Source organism: Artibeus jamaicensis, unplaced genomic scaffold, assembly GCF_021234435.1.
Source record: "Artibeus jamaicensis isolate MK-2021 breed Jamaican fruit bat unplaced genomic scaffold, CSHL_Jam_final contig_465, whole genome shotgun sequence".
NCBI lineage: Eukaryota > Metazoa > Chordata > Mammalia > Chiroptera > Phyllostomidae > Artibeus > Artibeus jamaicensis.
Genome location: NW_026521843.1, coordinates 15,777,425 through 15,802,950, shown reverse-complemented (window position 1 = coordinate 15,802,950; position 25,526 = coordinate 15,777,425). Strand labels below are relative to the sequence as shown.

Here is a 25,526-nt window from a genome sequence, read left to right as displayed (position 1 = left end):
CCGTGTGTGCCTTCTGTTCTGAGCAGGGGAGGCTGCTAGAGAGCAGGAAGGGTGCAGCTCAGGAGAAAGCCGTGCTGTGCGTCTGCTGAGTGAGACCCTGGACCACCTGTGTGAGCTGACAGGCGCTGGAACATTTGCACAGTGTGGGTGGCAGGTCTCAACTGCAGTGAAATGGGCAGGAGTGCAGAGTGTTTAGTCCCCATGGGAGAAATGAGGGGACATGCACATGTGGGGGGGATTGGGCTACCCACTGAGACTTAAAAGACACCTGTGGATTGGAAAGGCATTTCCTTGCTCTGGGCAAGAGGACATAGCTGCTGGGGGTACTGGTCCAGCTCTGGGCAAACATGGCTCACTGTCCAGCCGTGAGTAGCCAGCCATAAAGGGCAGGGGCAAGGCCAGGTGTTCCTGTGGCCCTGGGGCTCTGTGTTCATTGCACGGGTCCCCTTTACCACCTTAAGAAAGGATGAGAATAGGTGGCAGCCTGGCCAAACAGGCTGGAAGGCTCTCTCCTCTTTGCCGTTTAAAGGAACGCTAGTTGAGATGTGTTGAGACTGGAATGAGGGGGCTGACATTTGTCGAATGTTAATTATTGTGCTGGGTGCTGTCCACACATTATCTCACATTTCTGAGATCTGTGTTGCCTTCATTGTTTTTACAGATGTTGACACAGATGGCCAGAGAGAGGATCGTTTGCCCCAGATCACACGGTCAGGGGCCGACGTCGTTTCCTTCACGCAGTCTCTCTGACTGCACAGGTGCCCCCCACAGTACTGGGGCATTACGGAGGGACTCAGGTCTGTCAGGGCAGATACGTCGTGCTGCCCTATTGAGCTCTGGGGAGAAAGGCGCTTTGTCGCCAGGAGGTAGTTGATGGCAACACCCTGGGGTGGCCCGCGGGCACTCACCATGTTGTTCCACAGTGCGATGGCCATCTCGGCGTGGCCACGTTCCGAGAAGTGTAAACAGTCTTCAGAGAAGAAGGTGAGGTCAGCTCCTCCTCTCTGTGACCAAAGGCAGGGGATTACCTTCCTGGGACAAGGGCACTGCGGCCTGCCCCCGCCCCCCACCTTGCAGGCACCCTGGGCATCTCTCCTTCCAATCTTGCTGGCAGCTGGCTCGGATACTGTTGGAGAAATTCCCCAGTTTTCAGATTTTTATTTTTAAATAGACATGAATCATAGCTACCCACAGTCCATCCTTTTCCTTCAGCATCTCTGACCTCATGGTAGAAAAAGAATAATATTTTTAGGAGGATCCATATTCTATCCTAATCTAGCAAAGAGCAGAGCCATGCCTCAGAATCTTGGTCAAACGTTGGTTTTCTCCTTTTCTTTACTAGTGCAGTTAGGTCGCAATCATACTCCAAAAATGCATGCAGGAGAAGCAAAAAAAAAAACCACCCCACACAGAGGAGAAAATTCATCACCTAAGATACAGCTTCTACACACACATCCCAGACCCGCCCACCACTGACCTCGTTCAGGGGGACGAGGGTGTTTTGGAGGAAAGGCTGCACGACCACCGTGAAGTCCTCACGCTGCCGGTACTGGTGCCAGTAGGAGAACCAGGAGATGCCACTCTGTGGGTGGGGGGAGAGGCTGCTGACCCTCCTGGCAAGGACGGGCAGGCTGTAGTCCTGCTGCCTGGGGTCAGTCCTGATGGGGGCCCACCCGCCAGACAAAGCTGACTTAAAGGTGCCTGCAGGAGTAGCGTCCGATTCCACTCTGATGTCTCCACAGGGCTGGGTCTCAGCTGCTGAACGGCCTGCTTGGGCCAAAGGCCTCCCAGTTCTCATGGCACAAAGGAGACTTAGGACACGGGCCCCGGTTCAGGTCCTGCTCAAGTGGGGCACACTTCCATGCCAGCTCTTCCAAAGGTACATGAGCTTAAGGGGATGGGTGTCCACTGTGTTTGGATTTAGGTGCCAAAGTGTGGGCTCTAAAAGAGATAGACCATGTGTGCTTATTCTTAAGGAGCTTATAATCCATTTGGAAAAGTGAGACAAGATGTGGAGCTTATAATCCATTTGGAAAAGTGAGACAAGATGTAAGAAAACCCCGTGAGAACAAAGTAGGGTCAGTGGAATGGCAGGCTGATGCTCAGAGGTGTGTGTGGGGGAAGTCGGTCAGGGATGTGCCAGGAAGAAGAAAGAAGATCCACCCCGTGTGCAGGATGGGTCAGCAGCAGGAAGGCTCAGAGTGGGCATGTCAGGGAGGGGACAGCGAGTGGGTGGGACTAAGGAGGGAGAGCGATCAAGGGGTGGTGAATGCCACCTTCCCTGCCTGGGTGGGGGTGGAGGCCGTCACAGGACAGGCGCCCAGGCAGCGGAGCAGAGTGCTGCCCACCTGCTCAGGGCTGACCCGTGGCTGGAGGGGGAGTTCGCTGCTGAGATTTCTCACGCCCTTCCCTTCCCCGGCCTTGGTGTTCAAGTCACCTGCACACATAGTCCCAAGACTGTGATCTGCCTTAGGGAGCAGCCTGGCTCTCAGGAAAGCCCTGCTGGACACAAGACTTTGGAACCCTTGTTCTGGAGCAAACCGTGCCTCCTATCTGGGGCAGGAAGAGAGGGGGTGCAGGTTACCTGAAAGTTCCAGTTCACTTGCTTCAATTCTTGCATCTCCAACATGTTCTCCTGGGAGCGTCTGAAGCAAGTGCAATTGCTCCTGTAAGACAAGGAGTCTTATGGAGAAGCTCCTGGGAGCAGCCTGGCTCTGGGCCTCAGAGAGGCTGACTGCCTGCCCCCCCCACACACACATACACGCAAAGGAGGCTGCTACGCACAGGGGCCTGGACCCTGCACTGCCTCACAGGGGCAGGTGTGACACCAGTGCCCCCACAATACAGCCTCGCTCCCTCGTGGGCCCAGGTCACAGAACTCAGCAGGTACTTGTGGAGAGAGAAGGTGGAAGAGTTGGCACCTGATGCCTGGGCCTCCACGTGGACAGACTGCCCACTCCCCATGCCACCTGACTGTGCCATCCCAAGCTTGTGGCTTCAGGGGCTTCTCCAGGGAAGGGCCAGGTGGGGCTGGAGTTTGGGGAAGACTGCACGGCACCCAGTCTTTCTTCATGTTCCTGATGCCTCCCTTTTCCACCTCTGGCTGCCTGGGACTCTCCGTCAGGGCTCCAGAGCAGGGAGACTCCTGAGACACTAGGACAGGTCAGTGCCCTGGGGCACCTGGCCGAGGCAGAATGTAAGGGCGGTGGAGGCTGGAGGAGCCTGTCATACCCCCAGGCACTGGCTGCTCCACCGGGGGCCTAGCTTCCTGGCAAGAACAGAAACTAGCTCGTCACCTTCCCAGCAAATCCATCTGACCCCAGGTAGGACCTTTTGACCCCCTACAGAATCTCCTCCCCCGATGGCAAAACTCTGGGAATCCTCTGGCCTCAGAGGCTGGCAACTTCCTCCCAGGGTGCAGCTGAGCTTTAAAGAAATTCTAGCTCCCAGCAAAAGTCTCGTCTTATGCTGGTTTGCAAGGGCAGTTGCGTCAAGGACATTATAAAACCCACGCTTTCCTGAGATCCCGCCCCCCAAGGACCAAGGACTTTACATGTGTTTCCTCTAGACCTCCCGACTACTTTACAAGGAAATTTTACAGGTGAGGAGTAAAAGGGCCAGAGAGAGTTAGGTGGTTTGGGTGCAGTCGCAGAGTCCACCGAGCCCAGGTCCAAGGCCAGACACAGTGGTTGTGAGCCCTCTGCTGCCGCTCAAACATGGGCCAACCCACTGGAGTTGGAGTTTGGGATCGTGGACAGTGTCAGGAGGATTCTTTGGTTGGCCTGCCTGACTTTACAGAAAAGCAAACAGGGGTCCTGAGAAGTGAAGTGACCTGTATACAGGAGGCATTCCACAATGTATAGGCATGTCCAAAAGATTTTGCCAGTTCCTGGCTAGTTGTCTTCCAGACAGAACTGTCTGCTCTGCCTGTAACGGTCTCACCACTGGCATTTGTGAGCCAAAGCCTCCCCAGACGCCCTCACCCTGGGACTGTGGCCGTGTACTCACTGAGCTGCCAATGGCGTGTCGCATTTCCCGTCCTGGCCCTGGTCCAGGCCAGCCAGCTCCATGACCTGCACCACATTGACGAAAGCTCTGGGAAGCTGTGGGGAGCAGAGGGGTGGGGTTTGTGAGTCCCTAGGCAGTTGCGGGGAGTCAGGGCACTGACTACTGCTGGCATGAGGCCAAGGGATCACCTGTAAGCCAACTTCCCCCTCCCCAATTTTACCAATTAAAAAATTGAGACCCAGAGAGGGAACATGACTTGTATTATCCTCACTGAATCTCCTTTATCGGCCCCACTTTCTACATGGAGAAAGCAAGGCACAGAGAAGTCAGTTGCCCCAAGTCACATTGCTGGTAAGACCCAGCACCTGGCTGCAACCAAGGCCAGCTGGCTCCAGAGGAAAGCTCCTTGCTACCAGCAATACAGTCTGACTGAGTTAGAATTTCCCCGCAGAGGAGTTGGCTCCTCCCCGGTCCCGCTGCCCGCTCACAGTGGGGCCCTGCTCAGTGTGCAGCTCACAGAACACAGCTTGCCCAGATGCATCCTGGGAGCAGCCCCAGTGAGCAAGAAGACAAGCAGGTTACTGGCAGGAACTTGGACCTGGGCGTGTGCCATTGCTCCTTCCTACCTCGTAGAGGATGTCCAGGGCCTGCTGGATGTGCCGAACGTACTCCCCGGCCGAGTAGGCCTCCTGTGAAGAAAGAAGGGGTTCGCCTCAGCCCCTGGGTTTTACTCAGGGGAGGGGGAGAGTGACCTGATGCCAAGTAGAGGGCTGGGGTGGTGGCAGAGTGGGTGCAGGGGAGCTTTGATGGCACTGGATGGGCTGGGAAGCCCAGCCCTCGCTGCTGGTGGACAGAATCTCTTGGAAGAAATCATCCCCAGACCCCAGACCACAAACCATCCCCACCTCACCCCGCTTTTGGAACCTCAGACCCTAGTGGTGCTGGGCCCTGCCCCTTCTTCAGTCCCACCCGTCACCAGGCTCAAGTGTCTCCAGTCAGGACGGTGCCCCTGATGGCCATGCTCTCTTTCTTCCAGGTGCTGGCCATGCTGGTCCCACTGCCTCCCCCTAGCTCCTTCTGTCCCTGGTGACTCAGCTCAGGGGGTCTCCTCCCCGGCCCATCTGCTGACCGGAGGCTGACTTTACCGCTTCCTAGTTAGTCCTGTGGGGCGGTGGTCAGGCCCTTTGCACAAAGATGTTCTCTGGGGTGTGAACCTGTTTACACAAGGGACAGGTACTCTGAAGCTTGGACAGGTACCAAGTGTCCACAGGTGGCTCTGGGGTGGCTTCTGGCTTCCTGGACCCCGTTGGAGTCCAAGCTGCAATGGCATGGGGATCCCCTTGGGGTTGTGTCACTTTTGCCCCCAGAGCCTGTGCTGCAAGGCAGCCCGCAGAGGAGAAGAAATCCTCATCAAGCCTCCGCGGCTGTCCCTCTGCGCCACCAGGAGCGATAAGGGCCTTCTCCCCCACCTTTGACTGTCAAACATTTTACTACGATCTCTGAGTAATGGCAGTGATCTTTTTCTGGCCACATAAAATACAGGACATGCTCAACTTAGAACAAGATGTATTCTAAAAGTCACAGCTTCCCAAGGTTCATTAAGTCTGGACGTTTCCCCACAGAAAAGTTAGGAAGAGGGTTGGGTTCCCAGGCCGGTCATCTGAGGCTGGTCATCTCGTGACATCCCTGAAGTGTGACAAGCCCTCCATGGGGACCAACTCAGTTTTATCCAACCCCTAGGGTGTCGTTTCAGCTCCCCTCCCCACAAAAAGACACCAACATGCAGGGCAGAGACTGCAAGCAGGTGTGGGGTGGACCTCGCTAGTTACGCACTGGACACCAGAAAACAGTATGTGCGTGCACTAGAGCACGCATCAGCAGTGCCCCCATCAGCAGTGCCTGAAGTGTGGGTGCTCTAGACACTTCTGGAGTCAGAAAACCAGTGAAGCTGGTCTCTGAGGGGCCTCTCAGCAGCAGGAAAGGCCAGGCCTCCCGGAGCATGTGTGAGCCAGGGCAGACAGGTGCCGGGGCAAGCAGGTCAGTGCGACTCCCCTGAGGCAGCTCAGGGCCCTGGGCACAGAGAATGCCACTGGTCAGCCACTTCCGCCTCAGGTCCTAAAGGGGGCCTGTCGGGGCCTGTCAGGGCCTACCGGGTTCTCGCAGTAATGACACAAGTCGTTGCCCCCAATGAAGAGTGTGATCAGCTTCCAGTCTTCCTCCAGGTTGATTTCCTGAGGGGACAGAAGATCCTAGGTTTAGGGCTTGGTGGGGGCACATTCAGGGGGTATTTCCCAGGCCAGACAGCCTCCCACGTATCTCTCACTCTGTCTGTATCACAGTGGAGAGAAGATGCTGAGTGGAGCGTCCCTAACCGTGACCTTGGTGCTGCACAGGAGTTCCTCAAAGTGTGTGTGCGTGTGTGCCTTTGTGTGTGCATGTGGGTGCGTCTGCTCACAGAGTGCAGGGGACTGTTCTCCCTTTGAAATCCTCTTCAGAGAGCTGAAGTCCCCTGTGAAGAGGAGTGGATGAACCCACCCCTGAAAACATGCTCTAAAGGCCTTCCAAGGGGCCAAGGGCAAAAGACGCAGCTAGAAGCAGACACCTAGCGCTCCCTCCTGGGAGAGTTCTTCAGGTGTGGGAGAGGGGAAGGGACAGGAGGGGGAGCCCTGTGTGGACAGAGAGGTGGGGTGGAGGCTGGGAGGCCCTTCAGGAGCCTGCTTTCCCCTCAGCCACCACCATAATAGGAGTCCTGCCAGGAGCTGAATTCCAAGGCATAAACACAGAGCATTAAAAAAAACTTACTGGTGAGAAGGTTGAGAGGGGCCAGGGGAAGCGGGAAGCAGGGAGGACTGGAATGAGAAGCCTATTTTTAGAAGCCAGCATTTACATAATAGGGCTCTGTGAAGCTGACTCTGGGTGAAGTGGGAAGCTGCCAGAGGCCAAGGCCATTGGTCTCCAACTCTGCTCTATCTCTCCCTTCTGCTGCCAGCCTTAGGGGTCGGGGTGCCAGAGTCAGGGGGTGCAGCAAAGAGGGTGCCTTTGTGGTAAGGCCTGCTTCTTGTGGCTCATTTGGCCCCTCTTTTAGGCAAACCTGGAGTAGGAGCTGCAGTGGGGCTTCGGGGCTCTTTCAGAACTGCTGTACCCGCCCGCACTGGAGACCTGGTGACTTTCAGGGGGCTCAGGGGGCTCGTACTCACAGAGCTGTTCTTCATTCGCTCCACCAGGTCCCGGGCCTGGGCTGGCATGTCCCTGGGCAGGAGGAGACAAGGGATGTGAGAGCTGGCTCAGGAGCAAGAGCTCAGGCTGTAGGAGTTTGGCCTGACAAGGATGTGTTTCAGGAGGACTGATGTTAAGTTTATTCCTTCAGAATGTACTGAGAGGCTTGATTCTCAAGAATTCTCCACTGAGTGATAATCAGAGATCTGCGTGGACCTCCAAGCCCTACGGCCCAGCCCCTGCCCAGGGCTAATCTGCATGCCTGATCTCTGCAGGCCCGCCCTCTGGGGCCACTCGAGGCAGCCTCTGCTCAACCTCACCATCAGGGTTGCTCCCCTTTAGTTCATCCCGCTCTTTCATTGGACACTGAATCTGTTCACTTCTTATCTGGCTGCCTGTTTTAAAAATAACCTTTTGTGTATTTGAAAAAAGTCATAGCCCTAAATTATCCCTCGACTCCTTTAATCTTTACTTCTGAGTCCCGCTCTCCGTGCCTTTAATCCTTTTGTTTTTCTTCTCTGTAATTGTTTTGGATTTCTAAACCATTCTGTCTCTTCACTTTTACCCCTCCCGACAAAACAGGATGGGGGAGACACCACTGGGCAGGGTAAGTTCTCCCTTCATCTCCTGGGTCTGCCACGAAGAGGGAAATGGATGCTTCTGGTTGGGAGTCTCTACGTCAGTGGGTACCACTCAGCAATAGACAGACCACTGATAAATACAACAGGGACGCACCTGCACAGAAACTTGCTGGATTAAAGAGGTTAGACGAGAATACGTAGTCTACAACTTCATTTACATAAAACTTTAGAAAATTAAGACTAATCTCTAGTGACAGAAAGCAGGTCAGTGGGGTAGGATAGGGACTGAAAGGGGCAAGAGGGAGAGATTACAAAGGGGCACAAAGAAACTTTGGGGGGTGATGGGTGTGTTTATCACCTTGATTGCTGATGGTTTCACAAGGATGTGCATATATAAAACTTACCAGATTGTAGACTTTTAAAGACAGTATATGGCATGTGTATGAGAAGTATGTCAGCAAAGAGATACAGCCAATAAGCAGGGGTGTCAAACTCATTTTCACCGGGGGCCACATCAGCCTTGAGGTTGCCTTCAAAGGGCCGAATGTGACTTTAGGACTGTGCGACTGTAACTACTCCTTAACAGTTAAGCCAGAGCTCGGCGCTGCTGCCGGGTAGAAACAAGGTGCCGGGTCAGATAAAACAAGGTAGAGGGCTGGATTTGGCCCGCGGGCCTTGTGTTTGGCACCTGTGCACTAGAGCTTCTTTAGAAGGAGTCACAGAAGCAGTTGCTGGCACAGGATGGCCAGTTAAAATTTCTGCGTGCCCACGATGAGCCAAGCGCGTGGCCAAGCACACCAGGCACGCTCCCTGCCTTTGTTTCTCATTTACTCACCCAGGATCACACCCCTGCACTATTGCTATTGCCGGGTAACATTAGAAAGCTATAAAGCAAGCTTGCCCTGGTTAAAGGTAACCTATAACCTTTCAATGAGTTTAAGGTGTGCCTAGAGGGAATTCATGGTGGGGGGGGGGTGGGGATAAGCCCACAAGAGCACTAGGGGGGAAGGCGGGAATGTGAACTTCCCCCTCTCTTCCCAGCCAGGTTCTTCAGGCTCAAGAGCAAGCCTCGCCCTGCCCCCCCCCCCCAGCCTTCTCTCTGAGCTCCTTTATCCACACCTCCTTCGTTTCCTTTTCTGTCCCTGTGCAAAGAGGCCTGCTCTTGGAGCTCTCCTTTCAGCTCTGCTACTGACTGGCTCTGTGAGTTCACCCACGTTACCCAGACCAGCCAGGGCTGAATTTTCCTCTCCTTTGAAAAGACGGGGTTGGACAGGATGACTTCTGGGCTCCCTCTGGGTCTGCCTCTCTATTTGGAGTGCCTAGTCCTCAGGCTACGCTTCTCCGTTCTCTTGGGTGTGCTCCCAAGTGCAAAATCATTTCAGTCCGCAATGGTGCCACACGCAACAGCTTTCCCCCCAGTTTCTCATTTAGCCTCCTTAACTAGACAGCAAGCTCTCCGTAGGGAGAACGTTCACCCTTTGACTGTTTTGCATCTTTTAGTAACCACCTCGGGGCTCAGCCCCTGGCAGGTGTCCAATGAATTCTTGCTTATTGATCGATTGAAAGGAGGTTAGGTGTTTAATAAAACCTTGAAACTAAATACCCTAATAATGGCAAACTTTTTTCGGCATACATATTGTATAGTGTAGTGAGTGCTTCCCATGGATGACTGTCTTGCTTAATCCTCACTACAACCCTGCGAAGTGGGTACTACTACTATCCCTATTAATAGATGATGAAACTAAGACTCAGAGAGGCTAAGTGACTTACCCAAAGTCACACAGCTAGCAAGTCTGAGAGCAGACAGCTGGACACACACTTGGTCTGACCCCAGGTCCTATTATCTTAGTTGTTCAGCTGTGGTATTTACCTTTCTATTTAGGTGAGCTTATCGTTAACTACACCAAACAAAACACAGAGCACGGCTACAGGAGAGAGAGAGCAGTGCTCCATCCTTGCTCACTTAACTCAGTGGCCTACTCTCCTTTCCCCGAACCTGGGACAGCAGAGAATCTGTGTGTCTGGGCTACTTCCCCTGCCGTTGGCTTGCACTGGTGGAGGCACTGAGCGGCAGGAAAGCAGAAAAGGCAGCGAGAGGAGTGAAGTGAGGAAGGGGCTTAAATGTCCACAGACGGAGGAATCACCTCCTGGTTAATGCAGCCGGGGCTGTGGAATAATAATGATGATGACAATGATAGCAATAATTGCAATAGTCATAGCAGCATTTAGATGTCGACATTATGACCCCATGAAGCCCAGTTTTTCGCAGAAAAAGAAGTTCTTCCTGCTTATGACGTTGAGGAACTGACATCGCTTCCTGTGGCTCAGAGACCCATCAGAGCGTGGGGCCCGGACAGGGTCTGAGCAGAGCACTCCCTGTAAATGCACCGAGCGGAGACAATGCCGTTTCCTTGGTGATCTGAGTGTGGACCGCTGCCACAAAGCACATAACCAGCGCGGCCTGTGCAGGAAGTCAGTGAACTCTGCAGGGCATTTCGGCTGCAATTATCTGGGTTGTTGTCAACAACAGAAATCTGAGTGAGAACAAACAACTACCATGCTGTTCCAGGGGCCTGAACAGCTGACTCCCTAATGCCAAAGTAACAGCTCTTTCAGAATTGAGCACTGGAGGTTCCGAGCCAAAGGGGCAGAGAGGAAGAGTGGCTGCCCACAGGGCCACGCACTAAGTTCCCAAGTTTCTGAGAGGTTCAGGAGGTCAGCAGGACAGCACCCAGGGGATGGGGGAGTGGAGTGGGGTGGGGCAGTGTGCTTCCTCCTGCCCCCACGCACCGCCAGAGGCAGTAAGAGCATAGTGGGGCGGAGCAGCCTGGTCGGATCCTGGCATCTCTGATGACTTTTCCCGATAAGCTTGGACCATTCAGGAAACTTTCTAAGCCCTGATGTCCTGAAGGGTGTGAGGATTACATGAGACCATCCACATGTGGGGCCAGCCCAGAGCCAGGCTCACGGAGGAGCTCCATGTGTGGCAGTGATTATTGCTCCCCTGGGCCCGGGCCTGGGCCCCAGATGCCTTCCTACCTGCCTTTCCATGTCCCCCCCAGTCTCCCAGCCTGCCCTCCGCTCTCTCTCCTGTGCCCACGTACACTCACCGAGCTCTGGCCCCTTCCATAGCCACATTCAGTCCCGCCGTCTCCTCTTGTGTACCGGTGGAGAACCCGAATATTTGAGGATTGAACTTCTTCAGAATATCTTTTAAAGAGGGAGAAAGCAGACAGCACAGGTGAGTGGGGGATGGACATGCAGTATTGGGGTACAGGTAGGGAGCAGGGCAGTTTTGGGTCTTTTCGGGGCTGGCTGACTTCCCTCCTTGCAGATAACCTTCTCTGCTGTTTCTTGGAGGGAAGGCCCTGGCTTCCACGGGGGGCTGTTGTGGCCACAGTGATGGTGCTTCTTCGTGGGGCTACTTACTGGGCAGTGTGGTGTGGGTCTCCAAGGCCTCGTCCCCTCCAACGCTGGGGAAGAGAAACACATCTATTCAAATCCCTGACCTGCTGCTCCACAGGTCCTCATATTGCCGAGTCAGAACCAGAGAGTCCGCCCTGGTGGGGGATGCCCATCACCCTTGGGACTAACGTGAGCACTTGGGCCTCTCCTGGCATCTCGGAGCTGAGCCTGGCCCCGTCTCTGGAGGGCTGATAGGGACACACCCCTCACACCCCTTTGGGGCAGTGTTACCCATAGAAAATAGTGGAGAAATCCTCACCTCCAGGACAGCCCCCGCCAGGACACGAGCAGGTCACTGGAGTTGCTGGGGCGGGCTCCCACTGCCGTCTGTGAAAGGTGAAGAGCAAGCAGCCTGCAGACCTGGGAGGGGCCCCTGGGCCCCCTGCAACTGCCGGGACCTGGACTTACCTTTTCTGAAGACAGTACCAGCTTCCTTCTAGGACACTTAGTCTCTGACTTGTCCTGACCCCCAGTCAACTATGTGCAACCAGTACCCAAGTGCTACGAGAAGCGGGCTTCCTCCTTCCCAGCCTCTCCAGATCCCATCTTCTTCTTTTTGTTCCCTTTGCCACATTCTGGGGTGAGACTGCCGTCTTCTTGCCATGGACCACCCTCCGACCTCCTACCTGACCCCACAGTCCCCCAGCATCCGTTCCTTTCCCACCAGGCTGTCTGTCCGTCTGCTCCTCTGATCACCCCACTCCGCCACACTTCCCCTGATGCTGACCTTTCAGCGGGGCTCCCTCACCCACAGGGCCAAAGCCAAAGCCCTTCACCAACTTCCTGAGTTCACCATAACCCGGTTTCCACCTTCCTTCCCTCGTTCACTCACTCCTTTCCTGTCCACACAAACCTCCGGGTCTCAGCGAACCAATCTGAAGGCTGAGGGCCTTGGACCAGCCTGCCCCATGCCACCCACTCTGTCCCTCCCAGGCGTGCTGGGTTCCCCCCGTCTGGCTGGAAATGTCTAATTCATTCTCGAATGCCTTTGTTGGGTTCTAGCTCCCCTACAAAGCTTTCTTTCAATGCTCTACCTTAAAAAAACAAATTCTTCTTTGAAACTTATAAAAATAATACCTGTGCACCATAGCTAGAGAAATGATTCAGTAATCTTGCCCCATCCCCACCTCACCCCTAACCCACACATACACACCATTGAAGCTGATCAGTGGTGATGAGCCTGGGGTGGGTGTGGGTGTGGGTGTGTGTGTGTACATATCCTTTTATGGCTTTCTCCATGTTCATACCAAAATTAAAACGCATTCACACATCTACGGGGAAGTTGGTTGTTTCTGCAGAAATGAGTACCTGGTTTTCAAAGTCCTGTGTGTTATCTACGTTATTATGTACCTTTTTCTGTATAAGCCTCTCGTTTTCCCAGCTGAACAAACTTCTTCAGGGTCACGACTGTGTCTCCTACTTCTTTCCCCTCAGAACTGCTGGCAGAGGGTCTTGCACGCAGCAGTAGCTACGTAGTTGGCTAATATGATTCATTTAGTGAAATTGTGAGTTCTGAGTGCTCCCTCTGTGAATTGGGCTCCCTCTGCCCCAAAGAACACATCTTTGAGTGGGGTGAGGGGTGCTGGGCAATGTGTTGTAGGACCCCCCATTCTGTGAGTCCGGTGGATGGAAATGAGTTTCCTGTAAAGGCAGGCGGACTTGGGTGAGTACCACAGCACACAGAGGCAATGCTCGGGGACAGAGGGGATAGTGGGGAGGCAGCTTCTACCCAGGGGTGGAGGTGGTGCTTGAGCTGGACTGTGGAAGGGTGGAGAGTGGGGCATTCTGCATTGCCTGGGGATGTCTTGTGGCTGTATGGCTGTGGCTCAGTGCCTGACCCAGGTGGGCCCTCTTTCATGTCAGCTAAGTGCAGAGCCGGCTCTGAGGAAGAGCGGATTGTGCATGGGGCTCGGCTGGTGCCCATGCTGGGCACCGTTCAGCACTCACCGTCAGCGCATCACCCAGGGCGGCCACCACTTTGATGTCTGCAGGTCGGAGCTTGTGGACTAGGATAGACAGGCAACAAGATGGATGGTCAGGGGGCAGTCTTTTACACCATAAACTTGACCAGAAGTCTGAGATCCTGCTGTAGTCCTGCAGGTTCCTATTACACTTATTTCCAGCTGGGGGCGTTAGCAGCGCTGACTCCTGCATCCATCTAGAGCAACCCAGGCACCGAAGGTAATGGCATGGATGGATATCGTCCATCCTGAGAGAGCCCATTCACAATGGAGTGGTCCATAAAGTTCTGGTTGTGGGCATCGTGGGCACAGGCAGAGAGGACCCCCAGTCCCTGACTGTCCCCTCCTCACTGGACGGAGGCCTGAGGGCCGCCAATGGGACTAAGTGGACATGAGAAGTGGGATTTGTGGAGAGGCCTGGGGGCCCAGCAAGGGTTGCAGGCCAGCTGGTCGTGGGCTGCACTGCCCAGGAGTCAGCAAGGCCTGCTCACGGCTCCAAGGCATGTTCGTAGGGTCCCCCACCACCTGCACATTCATCGAGGCCTCTAAGTGAAGTGGGGAATGACGTCTTCACTCACCCGAGGCGGGAACACTGCTGGAAGGGCTCCATCCCGTACACAGGAAGTCACTGCCCCAGTTCTAAATCAACAGGAAGAAAGATACAACGCCCAACACCCATTGTGCAGGGAAGTTAGCTTCAGCCCAAGAATTAGCTAAGAAATTACTCATAGAAGCTAGAACTACATTATTGTGGGGGAATCCTGTGAGGGTAAGACCCCTTGGTGGTAGATGGACTGTGAGGGATGTGAGAGAGGAGAAAATGAGTGTCTGCCTCTCCCTATGCACAAAGCACACCATGGTGGGCACACACGTGCACACACACACAGCATTTTCCATCTCCACTACCTACACTCTTACATGGAGCTGCAGTCCTACACCAAAGCAGGGGAGAAACAGTGCAGTGGTGTCCCAGGGGACCACAGACTCAGATGCCTGATAAGAGACCACAGGTAGATTGGGATTGTTGTTGAACAGGAAGCTAATGGACATTGATCGCCATGCTAGGGCTGAAACAATAATTAGAACATTTTTAGGAAAAGAACACGAAATATTTATAATTGCAAAGTTCCTGGTTTCTGTGTAATGTGTATATCTGTACATGTGTATATCTTTTTGGACGTTTAACTTCATAGCCAACCAATTCTTTGTATGTGTAAAAATTAATGTCTGTAACCTGGATACCTTTAGTCAAATTTCTTGGTAGCTAAAATACAGAGCAACTTTTCCAGGTGCTGGAGGAAGGGATGGGGTGAGAAGCAGAGGGCATAGAAACGGCCAACGCCGGCAAGCTGGGGGAGGAATCACATCTCTTCCCCAGAGCCCCACACACCCACACGTCCCCGAGATGGCTGGAGAGACAAGCCCAGGGACGCATACACGGTAGAGCTCCACGGGCGGGGCTCACTGGTTGGCCGATTCTCTGCCGAGGCTTTGGAAGCTCATCTCTTCCGTTTTAGTCAGATGATGATGAACACAAGCCTTGTTACAACACTCCTCTTATGAGGGAGCAAAAATGAAACTTCTTTTAAATAGCATGTGCTTAATTTGATATAATTTAGTTTATTCCAAGGAACTGCTCAATTCATCACACCAATGGATTCCTTCTACTGTGTGGATGTTCTACTGAAGTCAAGGATGTGCTGTGTGCCAATGACGAATGTCAGAAAAAAATTCCATTAAAAAAAAGTTTTATAGCTATGAGTACTTTAGAACTATCTCAGCTGGCTGGTGAGCCAGGGCCAACCAGGCGCTGTGCAGATCAACAGATGCAGGTGGGAATGTGGGCGTGCCTCTGTCACAGGGGAGAGCCACGCACTGCAGTTGCCCAAACACCCTGGGTGTCCTGTTAAAGGCAGACTCTGATTCAGTAGGACTGGGGTGGTGCCCAGGACTCTGCATTTCTAACCAGTTTCCAGGTAATGTTGATGTCATCTGTCTGTGGCTAAAACAGCAAGGTATTAAACACACACACGCACACACACACACACACATATTCTAGGCCTGGGTTTCTAGCTCTTGTAGTAGCAGAAGCGAAGGCACACAGACTATTAGATCCAAGAGGGCAGGCCCAGGCCCACTTGGCTCACCTTATGTACTCAGCACTTAGCACAGTGCCTGCTTCATTCAGGCATCCAATAAATAAATGTTAAATAATGAAATACCTGATGGACAAGATGCCCCTGACATTTCAATTATAATGTGCTTTGGTCCCTAGTTGGCCTGGGTCAAGGCTCCGTTGGGCTAATGTGAGCCTGAAAGAATGCAGAGAGGCTGGGTGTTTGGCATTACCCCGGCCATGAAGCTGTCATGGCCGGGACCCCAGAACTTAGAATCCAATGGTTCTTCAATACTTTTCTCTAAGTCAGTCTCAGTGCGTCAGCTGACTTACAGAAGGCCCTTCCTCAGCCGGTGCTCCTGCTCCCCAGTCCACTCTCCACACTAGTCAGGGACACCTTTTCAAAGGTGAACCAGAATACGTCACCCTCTCTGGGACCCTCCAGTGGCTCCCCACATCTCTCCACCGAGAGTCCAACCTTCCTCCTTAGGGATTCAGACTGTGGATGACCCGGCCCCTGAAAACTCCTCTGATCTCACCCCCCCCCACTCTCACCTAATTCACATGCCCACAGCCACTCTGATCTTCCTTCTCCTCCTCGAACACTCCCAACTCAGCCCCATTTCTGAACCTTTGTGTTCCCTGGTCCTGCCTGGGACTCTGGCTCTCCAGATAGCCGGTGTCTTTTCATCCCGCATGTCCCAGCTCAGATCCTTTCTCCTCGGAGAGGCCTGGCCTGCCCGACTCATCAGAACTCGCCACCCCTCCCTTACCCTGCCGTGCTTCTCTCCTGAGTGGCCATCACTTCCTGAAGTGATTGTGTTTGGCTATTATTGAGTGACTCTTTTAACAATATAGACTGTAAGCCCCATGAGAGATAAGACCCATCTGTCTGTTCTTCTGCACTATCTCCCTGAAAGTGCCTGACACACAGTAGGTGCTCACTATGGAAATGACCTCTACGTAACTCCCCCAGGTCAGGATCATGTCTGATAGATACATCCCTAAAGTCCCTCCAACCTCTAACACAAGACTGGATATACCATAGATGCTCCACTGAAACTGTGGTTGAGCTCCTGTCCTGGTGGCTGACAGACCTGACCTGGACCAGCCCTGTCCTGCAAGGCCTGGTGTGGTCCAGGACCCTCCAGGCCATCTTCAGAGTAGTAGTCCTTACAGCCCTGTCTCCTCTGGGGTTCCTCAGAGCCAGTATGATTGACTTGAACCAAGCCAGCCTTGGAGACCCACCGAGGAGGGTCCCCTGGACATGCATCAGCTCTCCACCAGGCCCGCCCTCTGGAGTGAAGGTACTTTCCACTCAGCCTCCGCCTTTCCGCAAGTCCACGGCACATCACACCCACTGCCTCCCTGTCATCCTTTCTTGGAAGGCAGAGTTGCCTAATCAGAGATGATGTTTGTACACAGGTCAAAGAAAATGGGTCCAGGGCCACTTCTACCTGTTGATTGCTGATGAGAACATGCTAGGACAGTCCCGGAACTTTGTGGTTCAGAACATTTTTTTTAACATTCCAATTTCCAGTTTGTAAGAAGGGTGAATTTCTGCTTAAGCTAATCCTCTGAAACCTGCCTCACTTTCTGAGTCACCATTGTTTGTCCCCGAGAGAGGCAGATGTGAGTCTGGAGTTACCTCAATGGTTGGCTTGGTGGGATAAGTATAGTTACTGTTCCGGAGCGTTCGCAGGAAAGGCTCGTTCTAAGAGAGAACAGAAACCATGGAGGGAGGTTGGTTATCTGACCATACCAAAGGTTGCTTAGGAAAAATAAGAACTAATAATCCTGCCTTCTAGATTTATTTAACATGATTTTTCTGCACTCAAATAAGAAGAGCTGTATGAACATAATTTTGTTCATTCCCTAGAGGGTTTTGCACATCAGCTTTGGCAAGGGATACATAATGAAGGGCCTGAAAAGGGTTCCATGTATGTTTTATTTGGGGTTCTATGCTTCCATTTCCACCCCAGCACCTGAACATCCCCCTGGTCATCGCAATGATCTGTTTTCTCTCCTTTGTAATTTCTTTGGCAAGAGCTTCATATTAGAGCGTTATGATTATCAATTTATTTTTAATATCTGCTCCCCTCCTCTTTTGAACTGTGTCTTACCCCCTTTGGGTTGCTGTCCCACACACCATACAGTCTGCCCCTGCCTTTTCTCATGGACATTCTCTCTTCATTCCCTGCTTGTCTATTTAGTTCACGACTGGTTCTCACCCAAGCCCAGTCAAGAATCCAAGTCTATTTAGTTTCAGGCGATTGGTTCATCAAGAAGGATGAATGGAAGTGAAGGAGAAATGGGAAAAGCAAGGGAATGAGAACAAGTAGACACGATGGAGAAGCAAGGGCCAGGGAACAGGACTGAGATCAGGAAGCACCAGAAGGCCCAGGGCTGTCAGCTCTTTCACAGGGTGTGCAGAGTGGGGTAGAAGGGCCATGGTCTGCAGTTTGGGAATAAGGAGAGAGAACCAGAATATTGGAGATCAGTTCCGGGGGTTGGAAACTGACTGCTCATGGGCTGAGCCCACCCAGGCGATGCTTCGATTTATTCCGCTTTATTTTTTGGCCTGAACGGTGTTAACAGAGGGAGAGGAGTGAGGAGACAGAACCAGAGTGCTCTCAGAAGAAATGTGCGCTCTTCGGTTCTGGCCCTGCCACTTCCTCTTGGCACATGCCCAATCCCATCCATGAGGTCGTGTTCCTGCCTGGCTCAGATGTGAGTTTGCAGCCCCTGAGAGTCCCCATTTTATAGATGAGGAGCAACTGAGGTCCAGCGTGCGGAAGGGACCTGTTCCAGGTAGAGAGCAATTAATGAGGTGAGCACAGGGCCTGGCCTGACTTGACGGGCTTTCCTGACCAGGAACGGCCTGGTTCCGTTCCCCACACTGGTGTCGGGCCCTGTGTGGTCAGAGAGGAAGGGGAAGAGGGACTCAGGAGTCACCTTGGAGGACCAAATCTACACACACAAATCTCCCAGCCCCCAGCCCCCGTCCTCTGGAACACCATGTGTGTCTCACCTTCCTCTTGAGTCTCTGTTCCCAGCTGACACGTGGGCCAGAGGAGTACTCAATGCCAAGGGCAGGAAGTGTGCCCAGGACTGTCTGCAACAGTGCAAGGCAAGAAAGGCCTTACCATGGCATGTCACCACAGCTAACTAGGCTTGTCTCCGGCAGATGTCATTTAACTTCCCCTGAGCATCCACCATCACACGAGGGCAACCTGGGAGTTCCCTACACCGAACTGAGCCGCGGCTGCCAAGCCCCAGTGTGTTCAGAGCACTGTTCTGAGTGCTGGGGTGAGGGGAGGACACGAAGAGGCTTACGACCCAATCAGGCAGAGAAGGCGAGAAGCTAGGAGGTGGCAGCGAAGCATCAAAGAATGCTGTGGCCTTAAGTGCAATGGCTGATGAGGAATGGCCTTCGGTAAGACCTGGGAATATGTGGTCCTCACAGACCAGAATTAGTGGGGGGGTGCACTGCTAATGAATATGCTCCCCCCACTTCAAGGGAGCCTTGCCTGGGCCTAGGGCCTAGGGGCTGGAGCCAGTCCCAGAGTGGCCGGCACAGGAAAAACAAGAGGACAGAGAAGCACCCTGACTTTACAGAAGTGCTGAAAGGCAAACTGGAGAGTCTAACCCACTGCATGACCCAAGGGCTGGGGGAGGGGCCAGAGAGACTGACTGAGTCAAAGGGGTGAGGGATGAGGGAGACACTGGAATTAGGTGGGGGGGGAGGCCAGAGCAGGACTAGTAAGAACAGGTCCAGGCCAGCAGCAGACAGGTGGCCTGGGCTGCCCAGGGCTTGTTTTATGGACCTGCGTGGTGTGTGCATGAGTCAGAGCGGTTTAAAGGCCTGGAGGTGAGCAGACGGCTGGAGGAGGGATTCCATCGCTTGGTCCGACCGGCTCTCTTAGGCTCTGCTTGTAACACCAGTGAGTGAAAGGTGAAGCCCATTAAATTGCGGGACAAGGAAGTCTGTGCAAAGACAGTGTGGCCTTCCCCGGGCGGGGGTGGGGCAGGGCCAGGACAGCCACCTGAGGTGAGTCAGCAACGTGAGCCAGAGGCTTCGGGAAAAGGTCATGTTCACTTGGCTGTGTCACTAGGTTTAAAGTTCCACAGCGAAGGAGTGGTGGTTCTTTTTGTTTTCCGTTCTGTGCTGCTCGGACCAAACCAAAGAGAGTGCACGGGCAGGTCTGGGCACCGCCTAAAGAGGGGCCGTGTTCCAAGGACGCACACCTACCACGTGAGACAGGGTTTGGAAACCCTGTCTGTGACGAATGATGGGGGAAACCCAGGAGAAGACCCGGGGGAGGGTGGTGCGGAGGGTAGGAGGGAGGAGGACGGAACGGGCTGTGCCACTCCAAACGCTGGTGCGTGACTGACCAGGCTGATTTCACAACCTGTTAGTGGTTTGCCACTGGGCAGTTTGAAAGGCACTGCCTTGAGAGTACAGAAGTTTAAGTAGAGGCTATAGTAATGCCTGGGGAGGAATGTGGTAAAATAATCCATTTATTCTATGGGAACTACATCAACAAGACTCCCAGGTCCTCCCTGCTGAGAGTCTAAGGTTATATAATCCTCTTGTTTTATGATGGAAGGTCGGAACAGATAACCTTTAGCATACACGTGCCAAAGACCTGAAGGGGGGAGGGGTGACCTCGGGAGCGGGAGGCAGCGGCGGCCAGAGGGGCTCCGGGAAGAGTCCTAGTGCACAGGGCTCCTGCCCCAGCTTCCGTGGCTGCAGAGAGGTGGGCACCACTGTAACACTGACAGAAACAGGAAGGTCCTGCGGACCAGAGAGTCGGGGAAGGCAGATGTATAGCTCCTATTTTAACACTCCGTACTCAAGCATTACTTTCTGAATGACAGTTCGTTGAGTTGGAGGTGATGGTGAGGCCAGGGCAGGATTGTAGGAGATTCAGAAGTCTAAAGCACTCAAAAGATAATAGTGGTCCCCCGTATGTAATTCGAAATACAAACACCCCAAAACAATACGTATGATGGAATCCAGCACACCTCTGCCTTCTCCAAAATGAAAGACTGTAGTACCACTTGAAAATATTTTGGTTTCTCTCTTTCTCGGCCTCTCTGTCTCTCCCTCTCTCTCTGCATCTTTCTGATTCCCCTGCTTTGTTGATACCTGGGCCATTCCTGTAAGATGCTATCTGGGTAACCTTACACTATGTAGGGCAAAGCAGCTTTTAAGGGTTAGAAGCACAGAGGTGGGGTTTGGGAAAGGAACAAGAAATAATGACACAGGTTGGGGAGTCTCATACAAAGAATTTAAGAGGATCTCTTGGAGATGGACAAATCTCAGGGGGAAGGGACGGGGGACAGAGAAGAGAGAAGAGCGCTGAGACATGACAGCTGGACAGTGTCCACATTTTTTAGGCTGGAAGAAGGAAAGAGGGTTGTTAAAAGAGACAAGAAGGGGCAGCAACTAGGAAAACAGGACAACGAGGTGCTTCTGCACCCAGAAAACTCACAGAGGAGGGAGTTAACTTTGTCAAATGCTTAGAGAGGGCCCGATGAATAAGAGCTTAAAAAGAACTGTGCTGGTCTTTCTGCTGCTTTCCTCAAAGCCCGAGGAGCTGCTGCCAGCTGCCCTGGGCTAGGGAAGCAGTGGGCAGAGAGGTGATGAAGGCAGGAGGGGACGGCAGCCACAGTCCACAGGGTGGCTATTCACAAGCTGGCTATAAAATCATTTGTCCATCCTGGAAATCCACCAGAAATCCATGGAGTGTTGTTAAGAGCCCAACCTGGCCAGGCGGGATGCACTTGCAGTTGACTGGGGTGGGGGAGGAGCAGGGAGGAAGCTGAGAAAGCTCCCAAGTGCTCGCATCCGCTTGGCCCCCTCCTCCCCAGTGGGTCCTGCCTGTTGCGTCTATGTTTAGACACAGCTAGCACTAAAATACGTGCTGCCTGGCCCCTGTCAGCTCACACTGAGATGCCGGTGGACTTTTATATAGCTCTGAGGCACACGGGAGGAAGCAGATGGGACCTGGGGAACACAGAAGGCTACATTGCCTGGTGTGGTGAAATTGGGCTGGCCAACAGATAGAGCCTTTGGGAATGGGCTCTGGGGTTGCCTGGCAACAGCTTCTTCCAGGCTGGGCTTCCAGGAGGCTGGGTTTTCTCTCCTCTGCTCACCAGTGGCTCAGTCAGGCTCTGTCCAGGAGGAGGAGCAGAGCCCACTGTGACCTGACGGTTGGTGGAGCAGCACCCTGTCGGGGCTCCTTGCCTAGCCTGGGGCAGAGAGTGGCACAGGTCACCTCGAGGCCCCTGGTGACGGGCTTTCCCTGACCCAGTGCCTCAGCTCTAACCTGGTACTTAATAATTGTTTGGGGGCAGGGCAGGGAGAGCAATGACAGCTCCCCGGAATGGGTTGTTATTTCTTTTACTATTTAATGGAAGGTTGAATGGGCGGGTTGGAGAGGGTTTTCCATGGCTAATGTTCAGAAGGGACATAGGAGTTGTAAAAATGTTGACACACCTCCAGTATGGTTTACAGCCTCTGCTCCGAGTCCCCAAACGCTCCCACTGCAGAGATGGTCTAGTTCCTCCCCTAGAACTCCTTAGACATGCTTAGGGTATAACAGTTAAACCATTTACTCCTGGCACAGCAGAGTCCTCTAGGCCTGTGCCTCAGCCCTTTGGCCAGCACCTGGCCTTTGGAGTGGAGGCATCCGCGGTGCCCCGGCTGTTCCACCACTGGACTATATCTCCTTTGCTCCATGCACCAGACCCAGCAGCTGAGCCCCCTGCAGTCCAGGCCCTCACTTCCTCAGCCCTTCTTCCCCACCACTCTGGCTCTCCTGACGAGGCTGATGGCACACAGTCTGAGCCTGGGCTGCAGACAGGGGTGGGGAAGGTAGCAGACATGGCGCATGGGGGGCCCGGAAGGGCTAGTGCTCTCTCTGGAGCCCTGGAAGACACGTGGTGGGGGTGGGGGGTGGGGGTGGGCGGCCACTCCCGCTCAGTTGACGCAGCTGACCCTGGAGAGAAACCCAGCCTCCCAGATTGGGTCAGAACCTTCTGCTTTTATTGCCACCGAGGGCTTTTGGGCCTTGGCCTTATTTGGTTAAAAAACCATAAGACAGGTTCTAGAAGAGGGAGCTGAAGGCAGGCAGAACATGAACCTGCCCCCACCCTAGGCCTGAAATCAAGCTGAACAACCACTTACATTTTCCTCCTTAAAAGGAGCTGAGTTCTCACCAAGGCCGCTCAGGCTTGCCCCTCCTCCACACAGTTCCCAGGCTGTCCTCTGTGACCCTGTCCCTGCTGGAAACTCCCGATTCAGGCTCTACCACCACGAACCACAACTTCGGACCTACAGGCTTCTCCCTGGGCCTCCACCTGCAATCTGACTTTCCCACCTGCCCAGGTGGGAAAAGTACCCCCCCTAAGACGAGCCTCCTCCTCATCCTTCTGGCTTTCTGACTCTGCTCAGGAATCCACCTGTCTCACCCTGACCCTCAACCTCTGCTTGGGCCCAGGCCTCCTCTCCCACCTGCTTCTCCCCTTTCTGTTCTCACTGACTTCCTTCCACCCTCCAAAGTCCATCTGCTTCCAGATGAGGGGCAAGATGGGCAAGGAGGAAGCTGCGGGGGAGGCTGCAGGGGGGTAGGGCGAGGTCAGAGCTCTGGGTTCCTGGGGAGGAATAAAGCAGGCCCTGCTTAATTACCTGAGTGGGGCAGGAGAGGGCTACATCTGCTGTCAGGTCCAGGGTATCAGTTTTCTTTCCTAGTGGTTCAAGCTGATTGGGGAAACACAAAGACACAGGTGTACTCATTTGTTTCCATGGACATGAACTTCCCGGGGCAGCATCCTGCCGTGGGAAAGCTCCAAACACCGTTTCAGGGGCCTTGGCCTCCATTCCTGGCTCTGCCAGCTGCCAGATGCCAGCTGTGAGATCTTGGGTGAGTCCCTGAGCCTCTCTAGGACTCAGCTTGCTCATAAACTCACAGCACAGCAGGGCTGTTGGGAAGTTTCCATGAGGTAACGTGGCTTAAGCCGCCTGACACAGAGGCTGCCACATAGGAATTGCTGACTATGTGAAGAGTCTGCCTTGCACTCATGTAGAACCCTCAGCAGGGTTCAAGGCACAGAGGAGAGGGCCTAGCTAACCGTGGGGTCTTAGGGTTGTATTTTCAATTCTACAGGTGTCTACAGATGTGAGAGCCAGCCGGCCACTGCTCGTCTGTACCTTGCTGGCAAAGGGAGGCCGAGAACATTCTGTTCTATGGGAACTGGTGCTTTGCTGTAGATTAGGACCCCAGGGGCACCCCACTTAACTTACCATATTGACCCAAAGGGCTCTGGCGAGCTGGGAGTGGAATTTCTGACCGGGGTGGATGCAGTCCGGGGCGAAGAGAGACGTATCTGGGCGCCCATCCTGGAGGAGAGAAATAGATTTCCTCAAATCCTGTTGGTGCGGAGGGCAGAGGGGGAGCCATGATCATGGCCTGAGCCTGGACTTGACCCCTTGACACCCTCCTTCCCTGGGGGGCTCTGAGCTGTTGGACTTCTGCCGTGCCTGCTTACCTCAAGGAGCAGATCAGAGCAATCCCACAGAGTCAAAGCCTTGGGTGACACCCCCAACTCCCCGCAGCCCCCATCCTCCTTTTTGGCCCCACAGTTCCCCCTATTGAATAAAAAAAAGTGCCATATTTGCTTTTAGGCGCATTGATGTGAAGCCCTGGCCCATGCCATGGTTGAGGGAATGAGATCCAATCCCTAAGGAGTCTTGGCCAGCCACCTGGGAAAAGCTACTTCCCAGCCGTTGGCCCGATAGAACTGGTGGTCTTGGTGGGGAGAATGGGGCCGAGGCTCGGGGCAGGCCTGGACAAAGCCACTACAGGGCAGTGGGCCAGCCTCCTCTTCCTCGAGGCACTCAGGGGTGCTCGAAGCTCCCTCCAGTTAGGTGGAGCCCTTGGCATGGAGGCCCGGCCAGACAGAACCGAGTACCCACCCGGCCCACTCACAGCGCTCTTCTGCTCCGGGTTGGAGTGCCAGGCGCAGGGCACAGCCAGGGTACAGACTGAGCACCCGAGCCCTCCTTTATGACTATGGGGTTGTGTACATGTGGCAGAAAGTGACTTTCTGGGGCTGGAAACATTCACATCTGCCCTCTCCATCCCATATTTCCTGTGTGACTGTAGGAAGACTGTTGACACCTCTGAACCTGCGCTATACGGTGATGATAAAACTCTCCTCCAAAGGTAGCTGTACAGATTTTATGTCTGGTGAGCACAGTGCCTGGCACATGGTAGATGCTCAACACAGCGGAGGCTGCTTGCCCCCACCCCGCTGCCTCCGGGAAGGCAGCTCGGACCAGCACCTGGGGAGCCGCCCTTCTCTCTCCCATTTCCTCAGACTCCGATGGAAGCACGTGGCCTCTCTGCCCTGAGCCTCCTGTCCTCTCTGGAAGCCCCATCGGAGAGGTCAGGGACATACCTCCAGGAGGGGGAGACGGATGTTGTGGAAGAAGGGCTGCAGCACCACGGAGAAGTCCTCCCGCGTGTCGTAGCGGCCTGACTCCACCAGCTCGCGCAGGCTGCTCTGGGGACACACCAACGGGTGCTTTCAGCACAGGCCCTAGGTGGCCCACGAGCGCAGTGGGGCAGGGTGGGAGTGTGGGCCGAGCCCCATCTCCCTGGGAAATGGAGCGGGTGCTGGCTCGGCCCTTCCCTTGGGCAGGCAGACACGCTTGGTTGCAAAGCTCTTTCCGGAGAATTGGGAACAGGTTGGGTCACCTTTTGTTTTTGCTTTTCTGTGAACTGCAAGCTCTGAAGGGCCAGGCGGGAAGTCCCACAAGGAATAAAAACCTGGAAGGAGTCTCCAGAGGCCCCCCAGGCCTGCCTGTTGGGGAGGGGAGGGGTCGGTGGGGTAGGGGCAGCTGGACCTGCAGGGTGCAGAACAGGGGCTCCCATGGGGCACCCAAGGCTACTGTCCTCAGGTCAAGAGTTAGGGTTAAGCCACCATGGGTGGCTGGGCCATGGGGGCTTTGCCACCTCTATTCCTTTGGAATGATGCCAACCAGCCAGTTACCTGAGACACCTCAGCCAGGTGGGGCAGAGGAAGGGGCCTAGGTGGTGAAGTTCCCCCTCAAACCCTGAATGACTCTTCTTTCCCCTGTGTGCCTCCCCTCAGGGGCTCGGGGCTGGT

The 25,526-nt window shown here is 54.0% G+C and overlaps 1 protein-coding gene across 1 annotated transcript in view; it reads right to left on the bottom strand.

Annotated features, from left to right (window-relative positions):
- The window catches only part of PLB1 (phospholipase B1), a 112,954-nt gene that overhangs the window by 7,642 nt on the left and 79,786 nt on the right, over positions 1-25,526 (bottom strand). Inside the window, exons 41-56 of the mRNA XM_053667136.1 lie at positions 24,816-24,920; positions 23,659-23,754; positions 23,044-23,115; positions 16,996-17,061; positions 13,810-13,870; positions 13,218-13,276; positions 11,530-11,597; positions 11,235-11,278; positions 10,916-11,015; positions 7,206-7,257; positions 6,159-6,239; positions 4,635-4,697; positions 4,009-4,103; positions 2,585-2,666; positions 1,478-1,582; positions 909-1,004 (exon numbers count right to left, since the gene is read on the bottom strand). Of these exons, the coding sequence (XP_053523111.1) occupies positions 909-1,004; positions 1,478-1,582; positions 2,585-2,666; positions 4,009-4,103; positions 4,635-4,697; positions 6,159-6,239; positions 7,206-7,257; positions 10,916-11,015; positions 11,235-11,278; positions 11,530-11,597; positions 13,218-13,276; positions 13,810-13,870; positions 16,996-17,061; positions 23,044-23,115; positions 23,659-23,754; positions 24,816-24,920 (1,245 nt within the window). The remainder of the gene's footprint in view (positions 1-908; positions 1,005-1,477; positions 1,583-2,584; positions 2,667-4,008; positions 4,104-4,634; positions 4,698-6,158; positions 6,240-7,205; positions 7,258-10,915; positions 11,016-11,234; positions 11,279-11,529; positions 11,598-13,217; positions 13,277-13,809; positions 13,871-16,995; positions 17,062-23,043; positions 23,116-23,658; positions 23,755-24,815; positions 24,921-25,526) is intronic.